At 39.8% G+C, this 23,664-nt stretch overlaps 1 protein-coding gene across 1 annotated transcript; it reads left to right on the forward strand.

Moving 5' to 3' along the window:
• Nucleotides 1-8,279: 8,279 nt before the first annotated feature.
• LOC116860858 (lysozyme-like protein 1) lies at nt 8,280-21,809 on the forward strand. Its single transcript, XM_032847138.1, has 5 exons — nt 8,280-8,374; nt 10,289-10,451; nt 10,943-11,101; nt 20,709-20,787; nt 21,581-21,809. The coding sequence occupies exons 2-5, from the start codon at nt 10,313-10,315 to the stop codon at nt 21,648-21,650; spliced, it is 447 nt and encodes a 148-aa protein (XP_032703029.1). The 5' UTR covers nt 8,280-8,374; nt 10,289-10,312; the 3' UTR covers nt 21,651-21,809.
• The last annotated feature ends 1,855 nt before the right edge of the window (nt 21,810-23,664 follow it).

Consider the following 23,664-nt stretch of genomic DNA (forward strand, 5'->3'; position numbering starts at 1 on the left):
GCTTGGGAGGGGCTGGGAGCTCTGACTAAGAGAGGGGAAAAGAAAGGACAGCTTTGAGAGTCAGAATGCCTTAATCAAGATTAGCCACTGGGAACAGAAGTACACTTGTCCATTGGCTTGTGTAAAAGGTAGTGGACTATGGCAGCTGGGGGTCATTCTTGTTTAGAATTCTGCAACATGATTGCTATATTCAGGAAAGCACCGGAGCCCTGCCAACGTATTCTGCAGTGAGATGGGCTGGTTTGGGGAGGGTTGTGTCCCTGGGTTAAGCGGTAATTGCTTTTCATTTTTAAGCTGAACTTCCATCGATATGTCCTAATAACTCAATATTTATTAAGTTCTCACTAGGTGCCAAGCACCTGGAGACTCTTTCTTATGGCAAGTCACTTAATCACAAATATTCATTCCATAAGCATTTAATGGATGCTTCCTTGGACCCAAACTTTGTGCTCCGTTTTAAAATGCAACTTCAGGATTCAGCCTTTTTCCCCCTTTTTTCTTTTCTTTTCTTTTTCCTTTTTTTTTTTTTTAAAGTCAAGGTGTATTTGGCACACAGGATTATATTGGTTTCAGGTGCACAAAACGATGATTTCATATTTATGTTTATTGCCAAATGATGTCCACAATAAGTCTAGTTAATATCTGTCACTACACATAGTTACAGAATTTTTTTCTCGTAACGAGAGCTTTTAAGATCTACTCTCTTAGGAACTTTAAAATAGGCAATACGGTATTACTAACTATGGTCACCGGGCTGCACATTACATCTCTTTGACTTCCTTGTTTTATAGGTAAGTTTTTGCCTTTTGATCCCCTTCACCCATTTGCTACCCCCCCCCACCACCAACACACTCTACCTGTGGCAACCACCAATCTCTTCTCTGTATCTATGAACTTTTTTTTTTTTTTAAAGATTCCACATATAAGTAAAACCATCAAGTACTGCCTTTCTCTGTCCGACTTGTTTCACCCAAGATAATGCCCTCAAGATCCATCCATGTTGGTACCAATGGCAAGATTTCATTCTCTGCTACGGCTGCAGAATATTTCAGTGTCTATACATCGCACATTTTCTTCATCCATTGATCCATCAATGGACACCTAGATTGTTTCCATGTCCTGGCTACGGTAAATAAGGCTGCAGTGAACATGGGGGCGTGTCTATCTTCTCAAGGGAGTATTTTCATTTTCTTTAGATAAATACCCTGCAGTGGAATTTTGAAATCATATGGAATTCCCATTTTAATTCCTTGAGGAACCTGAGGGATCTCCATACTCTTTTCCATAGTGGCTGTAGCAGTCTGCATTTCCACCAACAGGGCACGAGGGTTTTTTCCTCTTCTCTACAACCCCATCGACACTTGTTATTTCTTGTCTTTTCGATAATAACCATTCTAACACGAATGAAGTTACATCACACTGTGATTTTTTTTTTCGCATTTCCCTGGTGATAAGGGTGGTATGGTACATCTTTTCATGTACCTGTTGGCCATCTGTATGTTTTCAATGGAAAAATGCCTGTTCAGATCCTCTGCCCATTTTTTTTTTTTACTGGATTGTTTGATGTTGTGCTATTGAGTTGTATGAGATTTTTATACATCTTATATATTAGCCCCTAAACAGATATATGATTGGCAAATATTTTCTCCAATTTGGTAAGTTGCCTTTTCATTTTTTAGATGGTGTCCTCAACTTTTTAATCTGTAAAAAAAGGTACTGTACAACATTTCTAGGGTTTCTTCCTGTTTAAAAAAAACTCATTTTGATTGGTTTTATTATTTGTTTATAAATAGTTTGTCTTTCATTTATAAACTTCAAGAATCCAGATTCGTTATTGGGATGTTTCCTGGGTCTAAATTATACATTGGAAAGGTCACCCGACGATATAGTTCTCACCACGGGAGCCTGCCAGCGTTGAGAATTGAGATAAACGTTAACTGGAATTTTAAACACATGCTTACAAATGACTGCAAACCTCAGATATAATAAATAAAGGACAGCAAGGGAATCAAGATCCTTAAAATTATTCACATAAAACTTCTTTCTCACGTAATAGTGGCAACATGACCAGGATTCTGGCAGATTCCGAGTCCTCTTTTAGGGGGATACGTTGAAGGCTAGAGGTCGTGTGGCTAGGACCTCATACCCCAGTTGTGTGGCCCACAGCAACAGCCATTTTGCCACTGACAGGAGCCAGACGTTGTAAGTCTGCTAGGTTTCTGATTTTCCTTATTCTGGGAGTGCGTAGTTGGATTAAGTGATGGAAAAAGTCATGCCACACAGACATTTTCCTTTCAAGAAGTTAAGGAGAGTTCAGCCACAGTGCAAGTTCTTTCTGCATTTATCTTGGACTTAAAAAAAATTGGAAATGGCTACAACATGACATGCTGACATATGAGAGTACAAATGGGGAAGGTTTGAAAAGATGATGGCAAAAAGAAAAGGCTGACCAGTAGGTGAACATTTGCGGGGGCGGGGGGGATAAGTAGCAACAATGTAGTGGGAAAGACTGAACATTAGTATGCACGTGCATGTGTGTATACACACACACACACACACACATACACAAATTCTCCTGAGGTTACAACATAAAGTACTGAAGAAATTCTTGGAGTGCCAAACTTGGTAAATGTGTATTTCATGGAGGAAACAAAGTTATCCTAATGTCTCGAACCAACCCCCACCCCCCCAATTCTAGAGTGTTTTGAACATTGGAGTATTTCCATTATGCATTCAGCCTACATCAAAAATGTCAAAGAATAGAAACAAGAAAGAGCCAGTTCAAGATTAGCATGGCATGAAAGACAGACCAAGGATTCGTATCCCATCCCTGGCCGGGTCTCCCGGCAGGGCAGAGTGCTCCAAGGGCAGAGCTGTGGAACCTTCACTGTGCTGGTTCCAGTAACAATTCTAATATTTTGGAAGCCCCAGATTCCTGTGAGAATTTCGTCAGATTTAGTCTATCCCCAGAAAAAATGCACACAAATACCTCCATTTTGCATATAATTACAAGAGATGTTCAGATCCCCAGAAGCTTTGGACTAAGAATTCTAACCAAAAGATCCCTCTAGACCTTTCTGATAGATGAAGCATAGATATACGATAGATATATGATATAGATATATAGATAGATAGATAGATGATATATATATGTATATATGTATATATATATATAGATATATGATAGATATATGCAGAATGATCTCACATTTCTTCATCAAAATAACTACCAAACCCACCTTGTTGCATTTGCCTCAGAATTCATTTTCTTCACCATGGTATGATGAAGATAACAAGCACACTGTGAATTCTCATGGGTCAGGCAGTATTCTAACATTATCCTACTTGGTCTTCATAGTGACCCTATTGAACAACACGCTGTTATCAACCCATTTCACAGATGCCACCCCTGGGGCACAGAGAATTTAAAGTAACAAGTAGTCATTGGCAGGTCCAGACTCTGGCAGTCTGATTTCAGACCTTGCATTCCTACCTTTGTGGTTTCTTCTACTCAAAAAAATGTTTCTCCCCTATATATAGCGGTAGAAACTCAAAAAACAAACACACACAACATAAAACAATGAACTGAAAAAAAAATTGAAAGAAAATTGTTTTATCCTCTTTCCTTATTATTTCGGGGAAATAGTAGAGAAAAGGTTCAGAGAACGTCTTAGCTTCTTATTCAAAGGACCTCTCCCCTCATAAGGATGGGGTTACTCTCCAATTCCAAGGGCCAGTTCCTACCCATTATGTCCCTGAGCTGGGTGGTCCTTGGGTCCTTCATCTCATTTTCCACCGCCACAGATGAGCGGATTGAGAATCAAATATCCATTCCTTCCTGTCAGCTTATTGCAACCTATGGCAGTTTAGATGGCACAGGGTGTCGCCAACGTGGTCCCATTTAATTAAAAATTAAGTCAGATCAGACTATATTAGCAGAGTTAATGATATTAGACGTTAATATGGTTAATTTTATTAAAATGAGGTCTTTAAATAGTAGAATCTTTGCAATAATTTGTAACGAGAAGAGCGATTTCGAAAATCTTTTGTGCCACATGCTTGTTGGGGCTTTCACTGGCAAAGTAGTAAAAGGGTTGTCCGATTTAGAAATTAATCATTTTTAGTTTACAGTAATGTGTCCAGTATGTGTGTTTGTATGTGTGTTTTTCCGACACCACCAAGCATTTCTCCCATGCTTAGCAGACCCTGTGTGGGTGTTCTACAGTAGAACTCAGGTCTGAAACTACCTGGAGGTAGATAGTGTCAGACCCCACGGGGTGAGGGCTCAGTCCCACAAAGTGCCCTCTGCCTCAGATACCAGGCACAAGACCAGGCTCTCATCTGTGCTTCTAATCAACTAGCTATAAATTGGAAGCTTCAAAGACTCCCTTCCTTGGGTTTGATTCATTTCCTGCAGCAACTCAGAGAACTCAGAGAAACACTTATTTATGTTTACGGTTTATTATAAAAGGATAAAACTCAGGGAGAGTCAGATGGAAGAGATGCAATGAGCTAGGCATCTAGCTCTATGGGTTGATAAGGGAAGGGTTGCAGAATCCATGCTCTTTCCAAACACACCACTCTCCCCACAACCCCCGTTGTTCACCAGCCCTGAAGCTCTTGAAACCCCATCCTTTTGGGGTCTCTATGAAGCCTTCATTACATAGGCACAATGAATTAAGTCATTGGCCATTGGGAATTGGACTCCACCTCCAGACCTCTTCCCTCTGGTAGGTCAGGGGTGTGGGACTGAAAATTCCAGCCTTCTAATCACAGGGTTGGTTCTGCTGGAAACCAGCCCCATCCTTTGGTGCTCTCCAAAAGTTACCCCATTAACATAAACTCACAAACATTATTGGAGTTTGAAAGGGGTTTGTTATGAGCATCAAGACATATTTATCACTCTTATCACTTGGGAAGTTCCAACGTTTTAAGAGCTTTGTGCCAGAAGCAGAATGAAGACCAAATATACACTTCTTATTATAAATCACAATATCACACGAGTTTTTCAGATATGCTCAACTTTTCTGTTATAAGTGCCTATCAGCAGTTATGGGAACTAGCAGATGTTTAAACGTATTTGGAACAATTTTAGATTTACAGAAAAGTTTCCCAGATAGCAGGTAGTCTCCATATACCCTTTACTCAGCTTCTCTGACATTAACATCTGTCATATCCATAACACGTCTGTCAAAACTCAGAAATTAACATTGGCACCATGTGTTAACTTTATTCAGATTTCACCAGGTTTTCCAATATTGTCCTTTCTCGATTTCAGGGTCCAATCCAGGATACCGCACTGTACTTTGTCATCATATCTTCTTAATCTCTGCCAGCCTGTAACAATTTCTTGGTCTTGTTTTTCATGACTTTGGCACATTTGAAGAGTACTGATGAGGTATTTTGTAGAATGTCCTTCATTTGGAGTTTAACTTATTTTCTCATGATTAGACGGTGCTTGTAGATGTTGGGGAAGAAAATCATAGAGCTCAAGTGTCCCTGTCATCACATGCTATCAGTGGGTACATAACATGACTCTTCACTGATGAGGTTAACCTTCCTCACTGGCTAAGGTGAGGTGCGTCAGGTTTCTCCACTATAAGGTTACTGTTTTCCCTCTTCCATGCTCTGTCTGTTGGAAGCAAGTCACTAAACCCAGTGCCTATTCAAAGGGAGGAGAATTAGTCTCCATTTCCTGGAGGGAGGTGGGAATTATCCACATATATTATTTAGAATTCTTCTGTAAGTAAGACTTGTCCCTTTTCCCCATATATTTATTTATCCAATCATTTATTTATATCAGTATGCACTCACAGATATTTATTTTATTTCCTGAGTTATAATCCAATACTATAGTTATTTATTTGGTTGTTCAAATTGTTCCAGCTTTGGCCATTAAAGTTCTTTCAGTTTGGCTCCTCTGTCTCTTGGATATAATACACCTCCCTCTTCGTCTTTCTCTTTTTAAGCGCTTCCTCAACATCTACCACTAATAAGATGCCCTAGGCTCATTTTGCATTTTCCACACCCCAGTCCTGAAATCAGCCAATTTTCCAAGATGTCCTGGTTTCATTCTTTGGAGAAAGGTGTTAGAAGCAAGATCTAGGTTCTGAGTGTGTTCATTGTTACCGAGTGTCACATTTTCTAGGTCCTTTCAGAAGATGCAGTTAAGAAATAAATATGTATATACTAAGTCATGTATACACACAAACCTATATTTATTTTTCTATCAAAGCCAAAAGATATTTATGTATATATATTCAATAGATAGAGTGAAGAGACATCTATTGAATATATCAAAGACAGGGAAAATTATAAGTATGTGTGTGTACATGTATGTATGTATACATGTGTGTATGCATGTGTGGGTCTATCTGAAGATAGATGATAGATAGATAGATAGATAGATAATCTCTGCCTCTAATCCAGCACAACAGGATTCATTCTCGATTTCTTCTTTATTTGTAACTTCTTCCTGACAGTGTAAAATCTGGCTCCCATTGTCCATAATTTACTTACTCACTTGTTTAATCCTAGTATCTGAGTAAAATAGTTTAGAATTGCTAACTTTTGCCCCTCTGAGAAGCTAATTTACTAATGACAGTACAGTGTTGATATATACACATCTTTTTGTCCTTAGACGGAAATATCCAGTGAAAACGGTGTTTTCCAAAATTAGCTCGATCAGTAACTGTTTTCCCATCCCCTTCAATGAGATTATCTCCCACATTTAGAATACAGTTAAATTTGTCAGTCTGCATTACATCCTGAGATCGCCCAACATCCTGGTTGATTTTTTTAAATTTGTATACAGCAAAGTTCATGTGGCGCACAATTCAGTGGGTTTTGACAAAAATCACAGAATTGTGTATCGGATACTCCAGTACCATAGAGACTGGTTTCATTGATGTAAAATTTCCCTTGTTCATCCTCTCTGTAGTCAACCCCACCTTTAATCCTTGGCAAACACTAATCTGTTTTTAATCCCATAGTTTCTACTTGTTTCATAAGGTCACATAAATGAAATGTTAGAATATAAAGTCTTTTGTGTTATTTCTTTTATTAGGCAAAATGAGCTTGAGATTCATCCATATTGTGGAAATTGGTAGCTTGTTCCTTTTATTGCTGAGTAGTATTCCACTGAATGGATATACCAAGTTTTTTGTTTTTTGTGAGGTTTTTTTTTTTTTTTTTTGGATATGCCAAGTTTTTTATGGTTTCTCCTGTTGAAGGACATCTGGTTGTCTCCAGTGTTCCGTGATTATGAGTAGTTGTTGTAGGTTAACTTTTCACGAGAATAGAAGTTTCCAGTTCACTTAGATAAATACCGATGTGTGATTGTTGATGTGATTGGAACGTCTATGCTTAATTTAGCCAGACCTGCCAAACTGTTTTCCAAAGTGACTACACAGTTTTGCTTTCCGCCACGGATGAATGAGGCTCCTCACTGATCTACAGCTTCGTCATCATTTCGTACTGTCTGTTTGATTGATTGATCTAAGTTATTCTTTTTTTTTTCTAAGATTATTTATTTCTTTATTTGACAGAAAGAGAAATCACAAGTAGGCAGAGAGGCAGGCAGAGAGAGAGGGGAAAGCAGGCTCCCCATTGAGCAGAGAGCCTGATGTGGGGCTTGAGACCAGGACCCTGTGATCATGACCTGAGCCAAAGGCAGAGGCTTAACCCACTGAGCCACCCAGGTGCCCCGATTTGAGTTATTCTAAGAGGTGTGAGTGATATTTCATTTTGGTTTCAGTTTATATTTCTCTAATGATGAAAGATGTTGACCATCTTTCCTACATCTTGAGTTGTGTTGCTGATCTAAGATATTTTATTAGTAACAAATTAAAACAAGATATTTTATGCTATTAGTATAATTTTTAAATGTTAATTTCACCTCTATCTCATCCTTTTTCAAGTCTTGGTTTCATGTATGTTTATAATTTATGTAACATTAGTATAGAACATGAATGTGATTCATAATCTGATATATATCTACAAGGGGTACGTGCTCAATATTGGTGGGATCTCCAAACTTGTTTGGAGACAGTTGCCTGAGAAAGAAGCTTGTGCTTGTATGGGAGGTTCTAGTGGAGTTGTATAGTGAGGAGGGCTGTTGGGGAGGATGATTAAAAAAAAAAAAAAAGAGAGAGAGAGAGAGGTAAGGAAGGCCCAGAACGTAGTTATCACCCAAGTCCTAAGAAACAGGATTCTAGAATCTCTAGGTAGTAGGGAACAAGAGTTAAGAATTCTTCTCTCTCTAAGGCTCTGAAGAAAGATTCCTGGTTGAAGACAGATCACTTGTGTCTTGTCAGAATCAGAAATGGCTTCATGGGGTGCAGGAAGCTCATGTGAGCTGCCAATCACTGATTGAGTAAGTAGAGGAATATTCCTTTCATACAGGGTCTCTGGGGTAGGCACCAGGAATCTGCCTCTTTGGTAAGACCTGAAGTAGTCCAATGAAGCCACCTGTCCCAAAGAATCAGCAACGGCAACCTCTGTTTGCAGGACGCCAAACATGGTGCTTGGGGCTACCACTGCTGGGGGGTATTGTTTTGTTTTGTTTGCTACCAGTGTGATTCTAAGGCAGGGGATGGAAACCAACCTAACTGATAAGGTCTGCATAGTAAAACTCTTGTGTCTCCCCCTCAGTGCCTGGCATATAGCTCACTGCTTACATCAGGGACCATTCCTGAGAAGGGCCAGATAATAAGTATTTTAGACTTAGTGGTCTGTATGGTCTGTAATCCAACCACTCAACTCTGTGAAAAAGAACCATACACTCTACATTACCGAATGGGCATAGCAACGTTCCAATAAAACTTTACTTACAAAAGCAGGTCTGGTTTGGTGACCCTCACTATTCACCAGTATGTATCCTATATACCCTACAGGACACGTATTTACCTTATTGCTTAGTTACTTTAAAGACCCCATAATGATTCTTCCTCTCACCTTTCTGAATACTCAGCCTTGTTTTTAGCCTCACCTATAAACTGGAGAGTGTACTCTAAGAGAGCAAAAATTAACTTTAGAAATTTCTAGGCAGGTGCAGAAAATGATGCTGGGTGAAAATGTGTATGAATATCACGTTCAGTATCAGAAATTTCACTCCACCCCTCTCCCAGCAAGGTTGCTGTATGTGGGGAAGACATTGCTTCAAGAGAGGAAGCACTTCTAGAAAACCAATAGCCAACAAGGCATGGAGCTCTCTGACACTTAATTTGTAAGTGGAAACCACTTTAAACAATTCAGTGGGGGGTCTCTTTATGGGTTCTCTACTCCCACCACCACTTCCCTCCTCTTGTGACCCATTGTCACCAGTCCCCTCGCTCAACAGTCAATACCATGACTTAAAAAGGCAGGCCCATGACGTAGTGATGAAGGAGCTCAGAAAAACACTGCACTCGCAATATAACACTATAGTTTTGAAACAACATTTCTGCATTTGGGACAGTATTAAGAGAATGGAAGAAAGATAAGGTGCTAGGCCTTCTTGCTTCAATAAAGCCCCAAATAATAAATCTTAAAGTTGTCCATGCAAACCCATGTGTATTTCATCTCTGGTTGAAACTGGGTCATGTTTCCACATGCATAGGGAAAGCTTCAGTCTTTGTATTCTATTTTTTTCTATTCATATAATTAAAATGGGAATTCAGGAGATGTATCACCCCCTGTGGTTTCTAACTGGACATCAATAAAGGAGGGTTCACTTCTTTGCTTGCCTGACCCAGGGAACATAATAGCATTTACTTGACAGTGACCATGTAGGAAAGTATTAAGAACCTGCACTCATTCTTCTTTATACTGTATATTCCTGTACTTTGTTTTCCCCCATGCTGGTTCTGAGTGGTTAAAAAAAAAACAGGAAGTGGAGGAATGGGCAAAATGGCTAAAGGGGAGAGGGAGACACGGGCTTCCAGGTAAGGGATGAATAAGTCACAGGAATAAAAGACATAGCAGAGGGACTATAGTCAATGATACTGTAATAGCATGGAGTGACAGACAGTAGCTGCACTTGTGGTGAACATGGCATAAGATATAAACTTATGACTTGTCAAATTACCATGTTGTACATCTGACACTAATGTATTATAGCAATAAAACAGCTTTTAAGGTTTAAAAATTAAAATAAAATGTAAATAAAACAAAATTAAATTAACAGAAAACATCTCAGCAGGGCCACCCACAACCATGACAAATTTTTAAGTTCTCAATAGTAATAGACTTAATCTCAGGACTCAGGACAAAGCAAGGTTGTTTGACCTGTTCTCCTGATCTTTGACAGGTTCTGCCTCCAACAGACTTGGGGATGAAGGCTGCTGGCATCTTAGCCCTGATTGGCTGCCTGGTCACGGCCACTGAGCCCAAAGTCTACACTCGCTGTAAACTGGCAAAAATATTTTCGAGGGCTGGCCTGGACAATTACCAGGGCTTTAGCCTTGGAAACTGTGAGATTTCTTTCTTCCTGTTCTTTTCCTACATTTGGTGTCCCTGATGAGACGCCGAGTGTCTCCAAACCCCCAGCTTTGCCTTGTCCCCAGCTGTTCCATGCTCTACCTACCCCTCCCAGGGACTCCTACTAGCTATCCACATATTCTCAAATTATGCTCCCTGAGGCACCTCTCCTCCTCCCTACCCCTCATGTCCTCACTCCTGGAGTCCTCCACAAATAACACCAGCAAGGGAAGGAGAAAACAACACCTCCCTTGCTGGCATGGTAAGGGCAGACGTGACTTCCGACCTAGTCCGGGTGCAGCCACTGACTAAGTGTGCCACTTTGGAAGTGCCCCATGGGTGTGCTACTTGCCCTGTCCCTCCCCAAGTTCTGTTGGGACCACAGCATTATGGTAACATGTGTAAGGGAGCTCTCCTCTAAGAGCAGACTTGGAGAACAAAAATGCATTTCTTTTATTGGCATTTCTGGGTTTTCCCTGTCTAGGGATCTGCATGGCATACTATGAGAGCCACTACAACACGACAGCTCAGACCGAGCTGGAGGATGGAAGCATCGACTATGGCATTTTTCAGATAAACAGTTTCACATGGTGCAGACGTGCTAAGCTACAAGAGAAGAACCACTGTCATGTGGCCTGCTCAGGTACACTTTCATTTTTTTTTAATAATGTCCTCAGGAGACTGTGGACTCTGAGAAACAAACCGAGGGTTTGGGAGGGAAGGGAGTCAGGGCGGGGGGCAGTGAGCCTGGTGGTGGGTATTATGGAGGGCACGTGTTGCATGGAGCACTGGGTGTGGTGCATAAACTGAATTTTGGAACACTGAAAAAAAATTAAATTAAAAAAAACTGCATGGAAAGAAACATCTTGCCTAATCTCACCTACAGATGAAAAATCATTTGAAAAATAGATTTCTCACTAGAAACCACAGTGTGAGAAAAAAACAGCAAACTATTCCACAAGAGTTAAAAGAAAATATTAATCCAGAATTTTATGTACAGTAAAAATATTCATCAGGAACGATGAAGAGATCAAGACATTTTCAGATGAAGAAAAACTAAGAGAAGTTTTCATGGAACTACCAAAAACAATCACTAGAGTAAATTCTTGAGGCAGAAAATAAATTATAAAACAATGAATCTTACAACATGTCAAAGGAAGAAGTATGGAAGTAAAAATGAGTAAATACAATGGACTTTGCTTTTCTTGAATTTTCTAAATTATATTTGATTGTAAGAAATAAATTATATTGTCTAATGTAGTTCTCAGTGTATATAGAGGAAATAGTTAAGACAGTTATACTAGAAAGGGGATGGCAAATGGGCTTAATGAAACTAAGATTTCTACACTTCATCTGAATGAGAAAATTTTTCAGAATTAAAACCACAGAAGGCAAAAACAAAAAAGTACACACAAAAAAGGAAGACTGGAAGACAAAGAACAAGCACAACGAATAGAAAACATTTACAAATATGGCAGATATTAATCAACAATATCAATAATCATTTTAAATATGAATGATCTACATATGCTAATAAAAAGACAGAAACAATCAGAAAGTATAAAAAAATAATGTCCTCAGGGATAAAAGCAAGAAAGCTGTATAATGGACTATCTACCCATTTTCTGCTTTGACAAAATCTTGGAGTAGATGTGCAAGTAGGTCTATGCCATGCCAATAAATTATTCAACAGTTTCCTGGGGTGACACTTACCGTCCTGTGGCCTACTTGTCCAGAGATGACTTACTTCTTCTAGGATGGTTTTTGTGAACCAACCATGAAAATGGAGGGGTGAAAAAATTATCTTATTACCCTTTCATGCATAGAGACATTATGTATGTTCAATAAGAAGGAGAAAACTGTTTGCCAACTGCCTTCCGTAAAGCAATTTATTGAAAGCATGCATTGATGCTTCTTTGTACAGAACAAGACAAATAAATACTTTACATTTTGTAAACAGTATAAATTAAGCTAGAATTCACTTCTAAGGCTTCTACTTCAATCATTTAAGAAATATATGTGTGCACAGAAAAGGCTGATGGAAAGCATCAGACATAAATTCTGGTATTGGGAAAGAGAATATATGCTTTAGGAAGTTAAAGGACTATAAACAGGTGTGGGTTGAGTGCTGTGGACTTCAGAGGACAAAGACCTCGTTGATAAAATCATGGAAAGTCTTGTAGACACAATGATATTTGATCTAAGTCTTGGAAGATAGGTAAAATTTGGACATTCAGAGGTAGAGAAGAGTCATTCCAGGTAAAGGGAACAACAGAAGCCAAAAGGTGCATGTGGGGAGAGGATATGGGGCACACACGGAGAAGTGAGACATTTGTGTTATCTGGAACAAAGGGAATGTTAAGACAAACAACAGGACCCAGGGTTGGAACGGTTGATTACTACCTGATTATGAAGGGCCTGGGAAGCCAGGTAAGATGTATGTATCGATTTCTGCTTGCAATAGGAAATCAACAGAGGTCAGTTGATTAAGAATTGTTCCAGAAGGATTAATCTGCAAACAGGGTATGAGATATTGCCATTACAAAGTTTGAGGTGAGAGATAGAAAGACCTGAATGATAGTCATGGCTGATGGGATGTAGAACAGACAAGAGATATTCAACAGATCCTGCCCTTTCTCTACAATGTGAGCACCACGAGGAGGGCAAGGATTTTATCTGTTTTGTTCACTGATATATTCTCAATGCCCAGAGGGGTGCCTGTCCAGAGTTTTGGGGTTCAATAGATATTCATTAAATAAGTGAATGGAAGGAATTAGGAGCAAGGTTGAAGATAAGGAGTTATAAGATATTCTGTGGCAAACTCCTTAGGAGCAGGAAATAAACTTTTAATTCCTCTTTGACACAAACAGGATAATCAGTACATATGTTTGAATGTATGAATGATTAAACAATATGTCAATTTTCCAGTAAATTGTCCCTACACCTACATTACAAGAGTATGGTCACTAACTCCTGAAGCAAATCATACAATTGTCAATCAATTTCTAATTTAGAACATTTTTCTGTTGGGCTAAAATCCACCTCTTTCTAGCTTTCTTCCATTAATTCTAATTTTTCCTTCTGGGTTTATTTAAAACAAATTTGCTCCATTTTATACACAGAAACTTGTAAAATGTTTGAAAATAACTAGTAGATACTTCTAATCTTTAATTTCTTATCTTCTGGGCTAAAACATTCAGTATCTTCACCTTCCTACAGATATGACTTTTAAACCCCTCCCCATCCATGGTCAAGTTCATTAGCATTCCCCAAGAGTTTGCCAGTGGAGTCTTCAATTCAATACAGCACCTGGACATGAACATTTTTAGAATTTGAAAAGCAGGAGGACAAGGGCTGGCTAATTTAGTAATTAGAGAAATCTGAGACCTAAACTGACAGTAGGAAAGACAAGAAGCAACCATAGAATCCTAAAAGGGCTCAGAAACCAGCAGGATCAGCTAATTTTTGAAAGTGGAATGAAAGTAGGTAGAAAATAGGAGAATCGATGAGAAGCCCAATTAAGGAGCAGCTAGACCATCCGTTTCCCTTCCTGACTCCATTCAGCTACTGACTATTCCTCCCCAATTCTGGCAGAACACTGGAGCTTTCCTTTTTGGACAAGTGAGTAGAAAGTCAACTGAGGGACCTCAATAACCTGTGAATGTGAGACTTTCATACTGAAGACACAGGAGATTAAATTAAATTACCATAGTCCCAACAATTTTCCTCCACTTAGATCCTAGAATGACAGACAGCAGCAGGCTATCCCCTCCAGAAGAGAAGATCTGTCCAGGAGAATTCAGACAGATGAAAAGGAAATAACTAAAGATTCTGAGTAGGAGCTCTCCATGAACAAAACTAGCCAGAGTTCCTTATAGGAAGATACACAGTTGAAAATACATGTCTGTGTATAGAACACCTACGAATCAGTTTTTAAGTCTCTCTTTCTTAAATGGGTGCAGATAACCAAGAATCACCAGACTCCATAGACATGTCATTCACATGCAGGAGTGAGACAAAACAAAACAAAAAACAATATGAGATAAAAGTAACTGTTTTGAAAGCAGAGGTTATACAGGGAAATGAAAATTTCAAATGAAAAAGGGAAGTATCAATGATATCTTCAGATAGATAACATGTCTTATCAATGAAACAAGAAAAGGATGCTTTATAAGGAAAAAATATTTGGAGAAGAGCTCCTGGAAATTCAAAGTATGACTGCAGACACACAAAAAACTCAATAGATAAGATTGAGGAAATCTCTCTAAAAACAGAATAAAAAAGAAAGAGAAAGATGGAAAATAGGAGAAATAAGGATATGAAAAATAAATGAATCTGTATAACATGTTTCAGCAGGATAGAAGAGAAACAGTAGATAGAATGAAATCTTTAAAAAACATTTCCAGAACCGAAGGGCATCTGTTTCCTATTTATAAGGCCCATCACATAATCTATGTTGATTAACATAGATTCACACTAAGGCACATCCTCATGAAATTTCAGAAAACTAGAGAGAAATAGAATACAGTATAGTCTTCAAAGAGAAGATGTGTGTTATTTTGTGTGTGTTTATCTTACTTGATGTTCATTAACAATTTGGATCCCTGAGTTCATAGCTTTCATCTCTTCTCCTTCTAAGACTTGAATAATGTATGTATCAGATCATTTGATGTTGTCCCACAGGTCACTGAGGCTCTTCATTTTTCCCATCTTTTTCCCTTTGTGTGTTTTATTTTCAATAGTTTCCATTGCTATATCTTCAAGTTCTCTATCTTTTTTCCAAAGTGCTTAATCTATTAAATTCATTCATTGAATGTTTTATTTCAGAGATTATATATTTTTGTGCAAGGTCATTGCTTTATATCTTTCATTTCCCTTATTTTATTCATTTTTTTTCTTTAAGTCCTTGATATAAATAAACATATTTATAAATTATCTTAAATTCCCTGCCTGGTAATTCAATCAACTGTATCATTTCTGGGTCTTAACATTGACTGATCTTTTCCCTGGTTATGGGTCACATTCTTATGCCTCTTTGCACATACAATAACATTTTGTTGGATCCTAAAGATAGTATATGTTACATTTTTAAGTGTCTGGATTACGTTTTCTTCCTTTAAGGAGTGTTGGATTTCATCTTGGCAAGTAGTTAATTCTGGTCAGCCTGACCCTTTTAAGACTTGCTTTTAAGTTGTGGTAGGGAGGGGCACCTGGGTGGCTCAGTTGGTTAAGTCACTGTCTTCAGTTCAGGTCATGATCCTAGAGTCCTGGGATCAAGTCCTGCATCAGGCTCCCTGCTTGGCGGGGAGTCTACTTCTCCCTCTGACCTCTTCCCTCTTATGCTCTCATTCATTCCCTCTCTCTCTCTCTCTCTGTCAAATAAATAAAATCTTAAAAAAAAATTGTGGTAGGGAAGTTTGAGAGTCATGTTTATGGTGGGGTTAATTTAGTGCTACCACCAATACATGCCTATTCTAGTGTCTTTTGAATGTCCAGGGGTTCACCAATGTCTCTCCCTTCTGCCTAGTCAGAAATCATATGTCTCCCAGCCCTGTGTTAAGCTCTGTAACTGTAGAGGTCTCTGGTAATTGTTTTCTAGCTAGCTTCATGGAGTCTTATCCTTTGCAAATCCAGTTTAAACCTTTGGCCAAAGGTTCAGTGGAATCCCTACGCCGATTTCTGGTGTTGTTCTTCTGGGTGGCCCCCAACCTTCAGATACTTTTCCCCACAAATTGCAGCTGCCTTTGCCTCTTATCTCTGTCTCCTCCACCTAAATTGCCATCTCCTGCTTGGGTTTTACCTTTCTGGTCTGGCAAGTGCCTCTGGGCAGAAAGTCATGATGATCATAAGACTCTTCTCCTTCGATCTCTATCTCTCAAGGGTCATGATCCTGCTTTGTCTTTTGCCTAATATCTGAAGATAATGTGCTCATGTATTTTGTCTAGTTTCCTAGTTGTTTACAGCGGGAGAGAAAATCTGTTTCTCCATCATGGCCTTGCTTGACTTTACATGCAGTTGACTAATTTAATATTGTTCAATTTAGTTTCGAATACGGAAGTCTGGGGCAAACCTATATCTGCAAGGAATCTTGAATTCTAGAAAATTAAAATGTTGGACGGTTCATGGTTAGAGGTGAACAAACACTCCTATCTGCTTTCTCATCATAAAGAGCATGAGATTTTTAGAGACAGCTTTAAAATAGAAAACAGGATGTTGGTTTTATATCCTAATCACCCCTCAGTAGCTGGCCTCCCTCAGCCTCGGGCCAGAGAAGCTTTAATTGTGGGCAATGTCATTCTGTCCCACATATTACAGAAGTAGGGACATTTGTCATGGGAACCCGGAAACAAGTTAGCCTTATGGTCTCTTTATGAGAAGCATGAAGTTTCCTACATGTATGGGTCATGTGCACCTTTTGACCATCTTCCAAAGCCATGCCGTTTCACTCCCAGGCCAAAATCTATTTCCAAAATTCCTGCCTACCATCCCCAAACTATTTGGACAGAATACTTTTATATATGCATATATACACACAAATAATAATATAATATCAATCTTTATTTTCCTCCAACAGCACAGACCTCTTTAAAGTAAGAGATGTTTAAGGAAAAGGAAGGTGAATGTTGTCTCTTGTATCTAGCCTCATCTACTTTTATTACTCTCTATTTCCCATCAGCTGGGTATCTGAGTTGGCCTTTGTCACTCCAGAGAGAGGAAGGAGATGTAAATTGTGGACATGATAGTGATACAGTAGGTGGGAAGCAGGAGGATGGTGGGGAGAGACGGAGAGACATTGAAGCACAACTAACTTACCTGAAAATACCGTAGTTCCTTCTGCGTAGATTGCTGATGTTTTCTGTTTATGTGGGAGAATAAACTCTTCGGTTGAATAATGCTTTGCTGTTCGACAGAACCCTTTGACTGCAGAGACTTGTCTATTTAAAGTAAATGGAGCAGAAGCAATTCGTGGCCTGGAGCCTTAGAAATACTTGCTCTCTTGCCTCATTTCTGCCCCTCTGCTGCCCCTCTGTGGTGATTTCATTGTGTTTTCACATCTCAGCACATCAGGTTCTCGTTTCCCAGCCCCCATCACCCTTCACGCATTTTCCCAAGCAAATTCAAAGTCACGTCCAACTAGCACTTTCAAGACATCTCATTACTGTTACAAAAAGCTACAGCAAAGTGGGGGACTAACAAACTACAAGGTCTCCACCACATGGGCCTGAGAACCTAATCCTCTCGCCAACGGTACACGCTATCTCCAGCCAAGCAAACTGCCTTACCTCCAACACAAACCTTCCACATGACGTTGTACTGTCCTGGCATAACAGAATACTCTCTGCGTCTTCCCCACTATGGATAGCCTGTTTCTTTCCCACCCCCTGAGGGCCCACCGGACCCACTTCTCCTAGGAAACAGGCTCCAGCCACTTTCAAACACAAATGGTATCTCAGCACTTACCAAGCATTTGTGCGCCCCAAATGAAGTGTCTCAAGGTAATTTGAACATGCAGTAGATACCAAGCATTGAGTTAGGATCATCTCTTAATAAATAAATAATTACTCGAAAAATGAATATTTATGTTTTTATTCTCAACTTCACTGGCATCTGTAGTATTCCATAAGCAGGCCTCTTTGCTTAAGTGTCTGAGTTAGAAGGAAGTAGTCAAGGGCAATAGAAGTTAAGTCATGGGTTTGAATGCAGGTTCATTTAAAGGGCTGACCTTGGCACGCACCCACACAGTTGTTTGAGGCTGAACAGACATAATACATGAAGAGACCTAACAGGAGCTGGACACACAGTAAGTTTTCAACAAAGGTTGGCTCTTGGTAAGAACGATTACTATTCTAACTAATCTCTCTAGAAATTAGGCAAACGACTCATAACCTAACAAAGCTTTGGTTTTTACTGTGAATCAGATGTTACTGAATTTGCATAATGTCTCAATTGGTTATCCCTTAGAGGTTGTCATACCTTTTGTTAATTTTTTCTTAGTTAATAGAAGTTTGTTTTAAATTAAGAAAAAAAAAAGATTTAGAATGAATTTGCTCAAAAGAAATCTATCACTACCTTTATCTTTTAGTTAAGCTTATCTGAGAAAGCAACCCAATTAGCAACTACACTGGCATATTCAAGAAAAAACTCCATTTTCAACTGAGTTTACAAAATAATTGTGTATTGTATTGATCTGTTTAGGCTGACATTATTCTTTTTTGGTTATAGTTTTCTGAAAATAAAAATAATGCATTTCTACGTCAAAAGTTCAGATATATGTGGTGAAGTTATAAGAGCCTTTTTATCCCACAATTGAGAGCTAAACCTTCAAATACTGGTAATGAGGACTATCTTTTTATTTTCTCTCTCAACCAGTGCTGTCCAATAGTATTTTCTGGGTTGATGGAAATGTTCTCCAGCTATCCACTATGAGAACCACTAGCCACAATAAAGATTCATAAAGCATCTGAAATGGAGTGAAAGCAACTGAGGCACAAAAGTTCTGATTGTATAGATTAATTTAGATTTAAATAGTCTCATGTAGGGAACGGCCGCCATACTGGACAGTGTAGCCCTAGGAGGATATTTTCTACAATACTGAGAACTTTACATTAGGAGCATTTTCACTATTCCAAAATCATGTCAACATTTGATTGTAAATGGTACCCTGTTTCCTTCTACGTAGGTATTATTATTATTAATGTGAACACCCCTCTTATAAGGCAATTAGATCTTTTCCATTTGGAAGTAAAATAAACAAAGCTATAGTAAACTACTTTATAAATAAATCTTTGTCTACATTCATAACTCATTCCTCAAGATAGATCCAGAAAGGGACGCCTGGGTGGTTCAGTGGGTTAAGCCTCCACCTCTGGCTCAGGTCATGATCCCAGGTCCTGGGATTGAGTCCCCGCATCGGGCTCTCTGCTCAGCCCGGAGCCTGCTTCCTCCTCTCTCTCTCTGCCTGCCTTTCTGCCTACTTGTGATCTCTGTCTGTCAAATAAATAAATAAAATATTAAAAGAAAAGAAAAGATAGATCCAGAAAGAGAAATTACTAGGTGAAAGATTAAGAACCACTTGAAGGCTCTTGACCCATACTATTACATTGCTTTCCTGAAAAGCCAAACCCATTATACTCTCACCAGCAAGCACTGAAGAATGCCTTTGTCCTTGTACCCTTGTCAACCTGGAGCATTACCCTGTCCTTTAAAAATCTTGGCCTAATTAAAAAAATAAAAATGATATCAATAATGTAGGCTTTTGTGTCTTTGATTGGTGGTGGTGATGGGCAGAGAGAGATGGACCTCCCAGATTCTCCTTAAAGGGAAGATGTCTGGCTTTAACAGCGTCTGTGTAATTTTCAGACTATCTCCCTGGAACCTCCTTTGGGGTTGTCTTAGCTGCAGAGGACTGCCCCATCTAACACTGTGCCCCTCCGGGGCAGTCCACACCCAGGGACTAACTGAGAGGGATTAATAAAGACTTAGTCATTTGGGTACCACTTGTGCAACTTCGATGGGCCTGCATCACAACTGGACATCTCCATCTGCCCACTCCACCTTCTGTCCCCTTTCTTGCACAGATGTGGATCTCTAATAAACACTCTGCACCCCAAACCCATGTTTGCATTTACTTCTGAAGTGCAACAGAAATGATGTTGGACTTTATTTGCCTTTCTCTGTCAGGTTTGCATGGAGGGTTTTGAGGCCGCTTCTGGGAAAGCAGGAAAGAATGATCAGGCCAGTGCATTCATTTGCAATCAGAAGATCTGTTATGTCTGAAAGCCCTAGAAAAACTAACAAAGACTAATGTGTCTGACATAAACATTTTTGCATGTAAAAAACACTTTGGATGGATTTTTTTTTTTAATGCACAAACTGGAAAGTTAAATAGACAAGTTTACCTATAAAGAGATCATAAGTGCCAAAGCATCCCCAGTAGAGAAAAAAACATTGTACTGTCCTCCTACCTGTGTATTTCTTTAGGACACAGGAGACACTCTCCTCCTGTGCCTAAACACATTCCCCAAAGCACTTTAGGACCGTAATTTCAAGAAGCCCAAATGTGGCTACTCTACAAATTAAAAAAAAAAAAGAAATTTGATTTGTGAAGAAGCTCAACAAAAATAAGAACATGGCTTATAGTTCTTCCCACCCTCCTGTTCGAACAAGCAGTGAGAAAAGTAAAGAAAACCTGATCAGGGTTTCCCCTCCAATAACAGTCTCAGCTAATACTCTACTCCTCTCTCTCATAGCCTTGATCACGGATGACCTCACAGATGCAATTATCTGTGCGAAGAAAATTGCTAAAGAGACAGAAGGGATGAACTATTGGTAAGAGTTTTTCTTTGGCCAACTTTGGCTGACGTGGCCAAAACTGACCGTGTCCATTCATCACCCCTCATTGGGCACTGATAAGCTCACCTCTGCAGAGAGGTCCCACAATGTTAATGTGACCTAGTCTCCCTTCTCAATGAGTGTGTGGCTGGACAGTGAACATGGCGAAGGGGGTTTCTATGGGGACGAGAGACAGTATGAGTCATGGCGGTTTGCAATTGCTTTTCACATTAGTATTCCAAACAACAGAGCAATTCCTCATGTGGATTTCCGGTGAAGGCCATACACCAGAGGAAAAAAGCTTGAATTTGCTCTCCTCTTGGACGAGATCTTGGAGGGCTAGGGCAACATCTTGTGGGGAGAGAGAACATCCGGTAGCGAGAGAAAAATGACCATGTCAGTTACACACCATCCATTGGCGGGGAGCTTGCCTAGGACAATGCACAGACACGGTCTCTGGTGCTCCCAGTTACCCAAGGCTGGGTTTCCTGTGAACATCGCTAATCAGGTCACTCACTTGGGGAACCTGAATTTTCAGTGGTGTAGGTGTTGAACTAAATGATCCATCCCTATAAAAATTGTGTTTACCTGTTGCTAAGGCTAATGAGAGCTAGGAGAAAATCTAGAAGAGAAAAGTCTTAAGGCAAAGGATAAAGTCATTGTATCTCAGAAACAAAACTAAATCCTGGGAGCTGCTGGTAAATTTGGTTAATTACCTATGGTTTTAAACCTATGGATAGTTGGATTGTCATGCTTCTTTCTGTTGTTCCTGCTTCCCTCTCCTCTTTAGGCAAGGCTGGAAGAGACACTGTGAGGGCAAGGACCTGTCTGAGTGGAAAAAGGGATGTGAGGTTTCATGAACTGGAACTGGACCCAGGAGGCTCAGCAACCACTCCCTAGGATTTGTAGTGAATGTCCAAGTTCTCACGTCACCTTGTCCCCCCTTCCTCCCAATGTTCCTTCTTGAAGTTGGAGAGGGAAAACTAAGTTATAGTTTTAAGGAAATAAATATTTCCATTTCGGTATCTTTACTTCGCCCTGACTCTGTTTAAGTGATGTCATAAAAGCACAATGGTGAGATTTGAAAAGTCACCTGCAAAATAGTTCTTGCCCCCAAAAGAACAAAATTCCATCTTTGTCATAAGGATTACTGGCTCTTTTGGCCCTGAAATGGCTTCTCATTTAAAAAGAGGACTCCTGGGCCATCTGGATGGCTCAATCAGTTAAGCAACTGACTCTTGGTTTGGGCTCAGGTCGTAGGATCGAACCCTGCATTGGGCTCCACGCTCAGTGTGGAGTCTGCTTGGGACTTTCTGTCCCTCTCCCTCTGTACCTCCCTCCTGCTAACTCTCTCTTTCTCAAATAAAATAAATAAATATTATCTTAAGAAGAAGACTCAAGGGGTGCCTGGGTGGCTCAGTGGGTTAAAGCCTCGGCCTTCGGCTCCAGTCATGATCCCAGGGTCCTGGGATCAAGCCCCACATTGGGCTCTCTGCTCAGCAGGGAGCCTGCTTCCCACGCTCCCGCCTGCCTCTCTGCCTACTTGTGATCTCTCTCTGTCAAATAAATAAATAAAATCTTTAAAAAAAAAAAAGACTCAAATCAAGAAGAGCAGGAGATGAATGACATGGTTTGCTGACCTTTTTCCTGAAGCCTTAGGTCATTCTTCTCTTGGTCAGCAGACATACTGCCCCTCCTTAACTCACCCCTGCTAGAGAACATGTTTCTGTGAAATCTAGACAATCCCAATGGACACACTAATGGGAATAAGTGGGGGAAGTTGCAGCCGTCATCTTTAATGTTAGGAGAGTTCCCCACGTCCCAACATCTTTTTAAATTAAATCTATCAAATTCAAAACTAACACCATGGTGGCAAAATTGCTTCCAGCCTTAGATCTATAGATTTTGTTAGTTTGTTCTGGAAACTGGTGACTATCTGAAGGACACTTCCTTACCTGTAACACTGAGCCAAGGTGCTCAGATCTCAAAGAGCTATTCCCAGAATGCACTCTGCTCCAGGAAGGAATGGCTCACAGGGCGGGGGAGTTCTACTCTGCCGAATTTCCTCTCTCCCATTCTCTGTCCTGCTGGGGCAGAGGTGGTTGGGGCTGCCTTACTGCAACGTTACATAGCAAACTCAAGTCCAATGCAATCTGACTTCAAGAATGCACTCAATTAAGGTTTGTTAGAGAAATGGTTATACCTACAAACAAGTTTCCCACTTAGAATAAAGTCCCCACTGGTCAGACTGATGGGTTTTGTGATAAAACCTAACTGACCCATAAACACTTTTTCATTGCCAACTGTCTGGACTCTGCCGTTGGCTCATGTCACATCCTGGCTTCACTTGGAGGTGGAGACTTTAAAAAAAATCTGAACTGCTATTTGCCAAAAGAATATAAACTTTTCCTATGTGTCTAAACAAACATAATCCGGTGACAATTTAACAGGCATTTCAAACCATGGGAAAAAAGCTTTGGAAACTCGCAGAAGAATTGAAAAAGAATTCTGTGAGATAGCTGAAGAAAACATGAAAAATGTTGACTCCATTAATTTGTACTTCTAGAAGTCTTGAAGTCTAGAAATATGCATCTTTCATTATTATCGATCATCCCATTATCCATCTGCCTTGCTGCCCCCATTCCTAGCCAAACCTCCCTCATTAAACTGGTGATACTGTGTTCATGACCGAGGTTGGCATGGCACCTGGCACCAGCTGTTCAAACACTGGGGGAAAGATTAAACAAACAAACAAACAAACAAAAACCCACTCGACTCCAAGAAAGAAGTGCTTTGAGATTACAAGTGAACAGAGGTTAGCTGGCCTTACAATTTGTTCTATCTTTTCACAAAATTCATAACATTTCTAAGCAC

This window comes from Lontra canadensis, unplaced genomic scaffold (assembly GCF_010015895.1).
Source record: "Lontra canadensis isolate GAN:19392208 unplaced genomic scaffold, GSC_riverotter_1.0 scaffold185, whole genome shotgun sequence".
Lineage (NCBI taxonomy): Eukaryota > Metazoa > Chordata > Mammalia > Carnivora > Mustelidae > Lontra > Lontra canadensis.

What these genes read in the sequence shown, in the direction of transcription:
- LOC116860858 (XM_032847138.1), top strand. Translation starts at nt 10,313, where the DNA reads ATGAAGGCTGCTGGCATCTTAGCCCTGATTGGCTGCCTGGTCACGGCC. An exon ending in CTGTCATGTGGCCTGCTCAG is followed by an intron (nt 11,102 to 20,708) that starts GTACACTTTCAT and finishes TCTCTCTCATAG; the next exon opens with CCTTGATCACGGATGACCTC. An exon ending in ACAGAAGGGATGAACTATTG is followed by an intron (nt 20,788 to 21,580) that starts GTAAGAGTTTTT and finishes TCTCCTCTTTAG; the next exon opens with GCAAGGCTGGAAGAGACACT.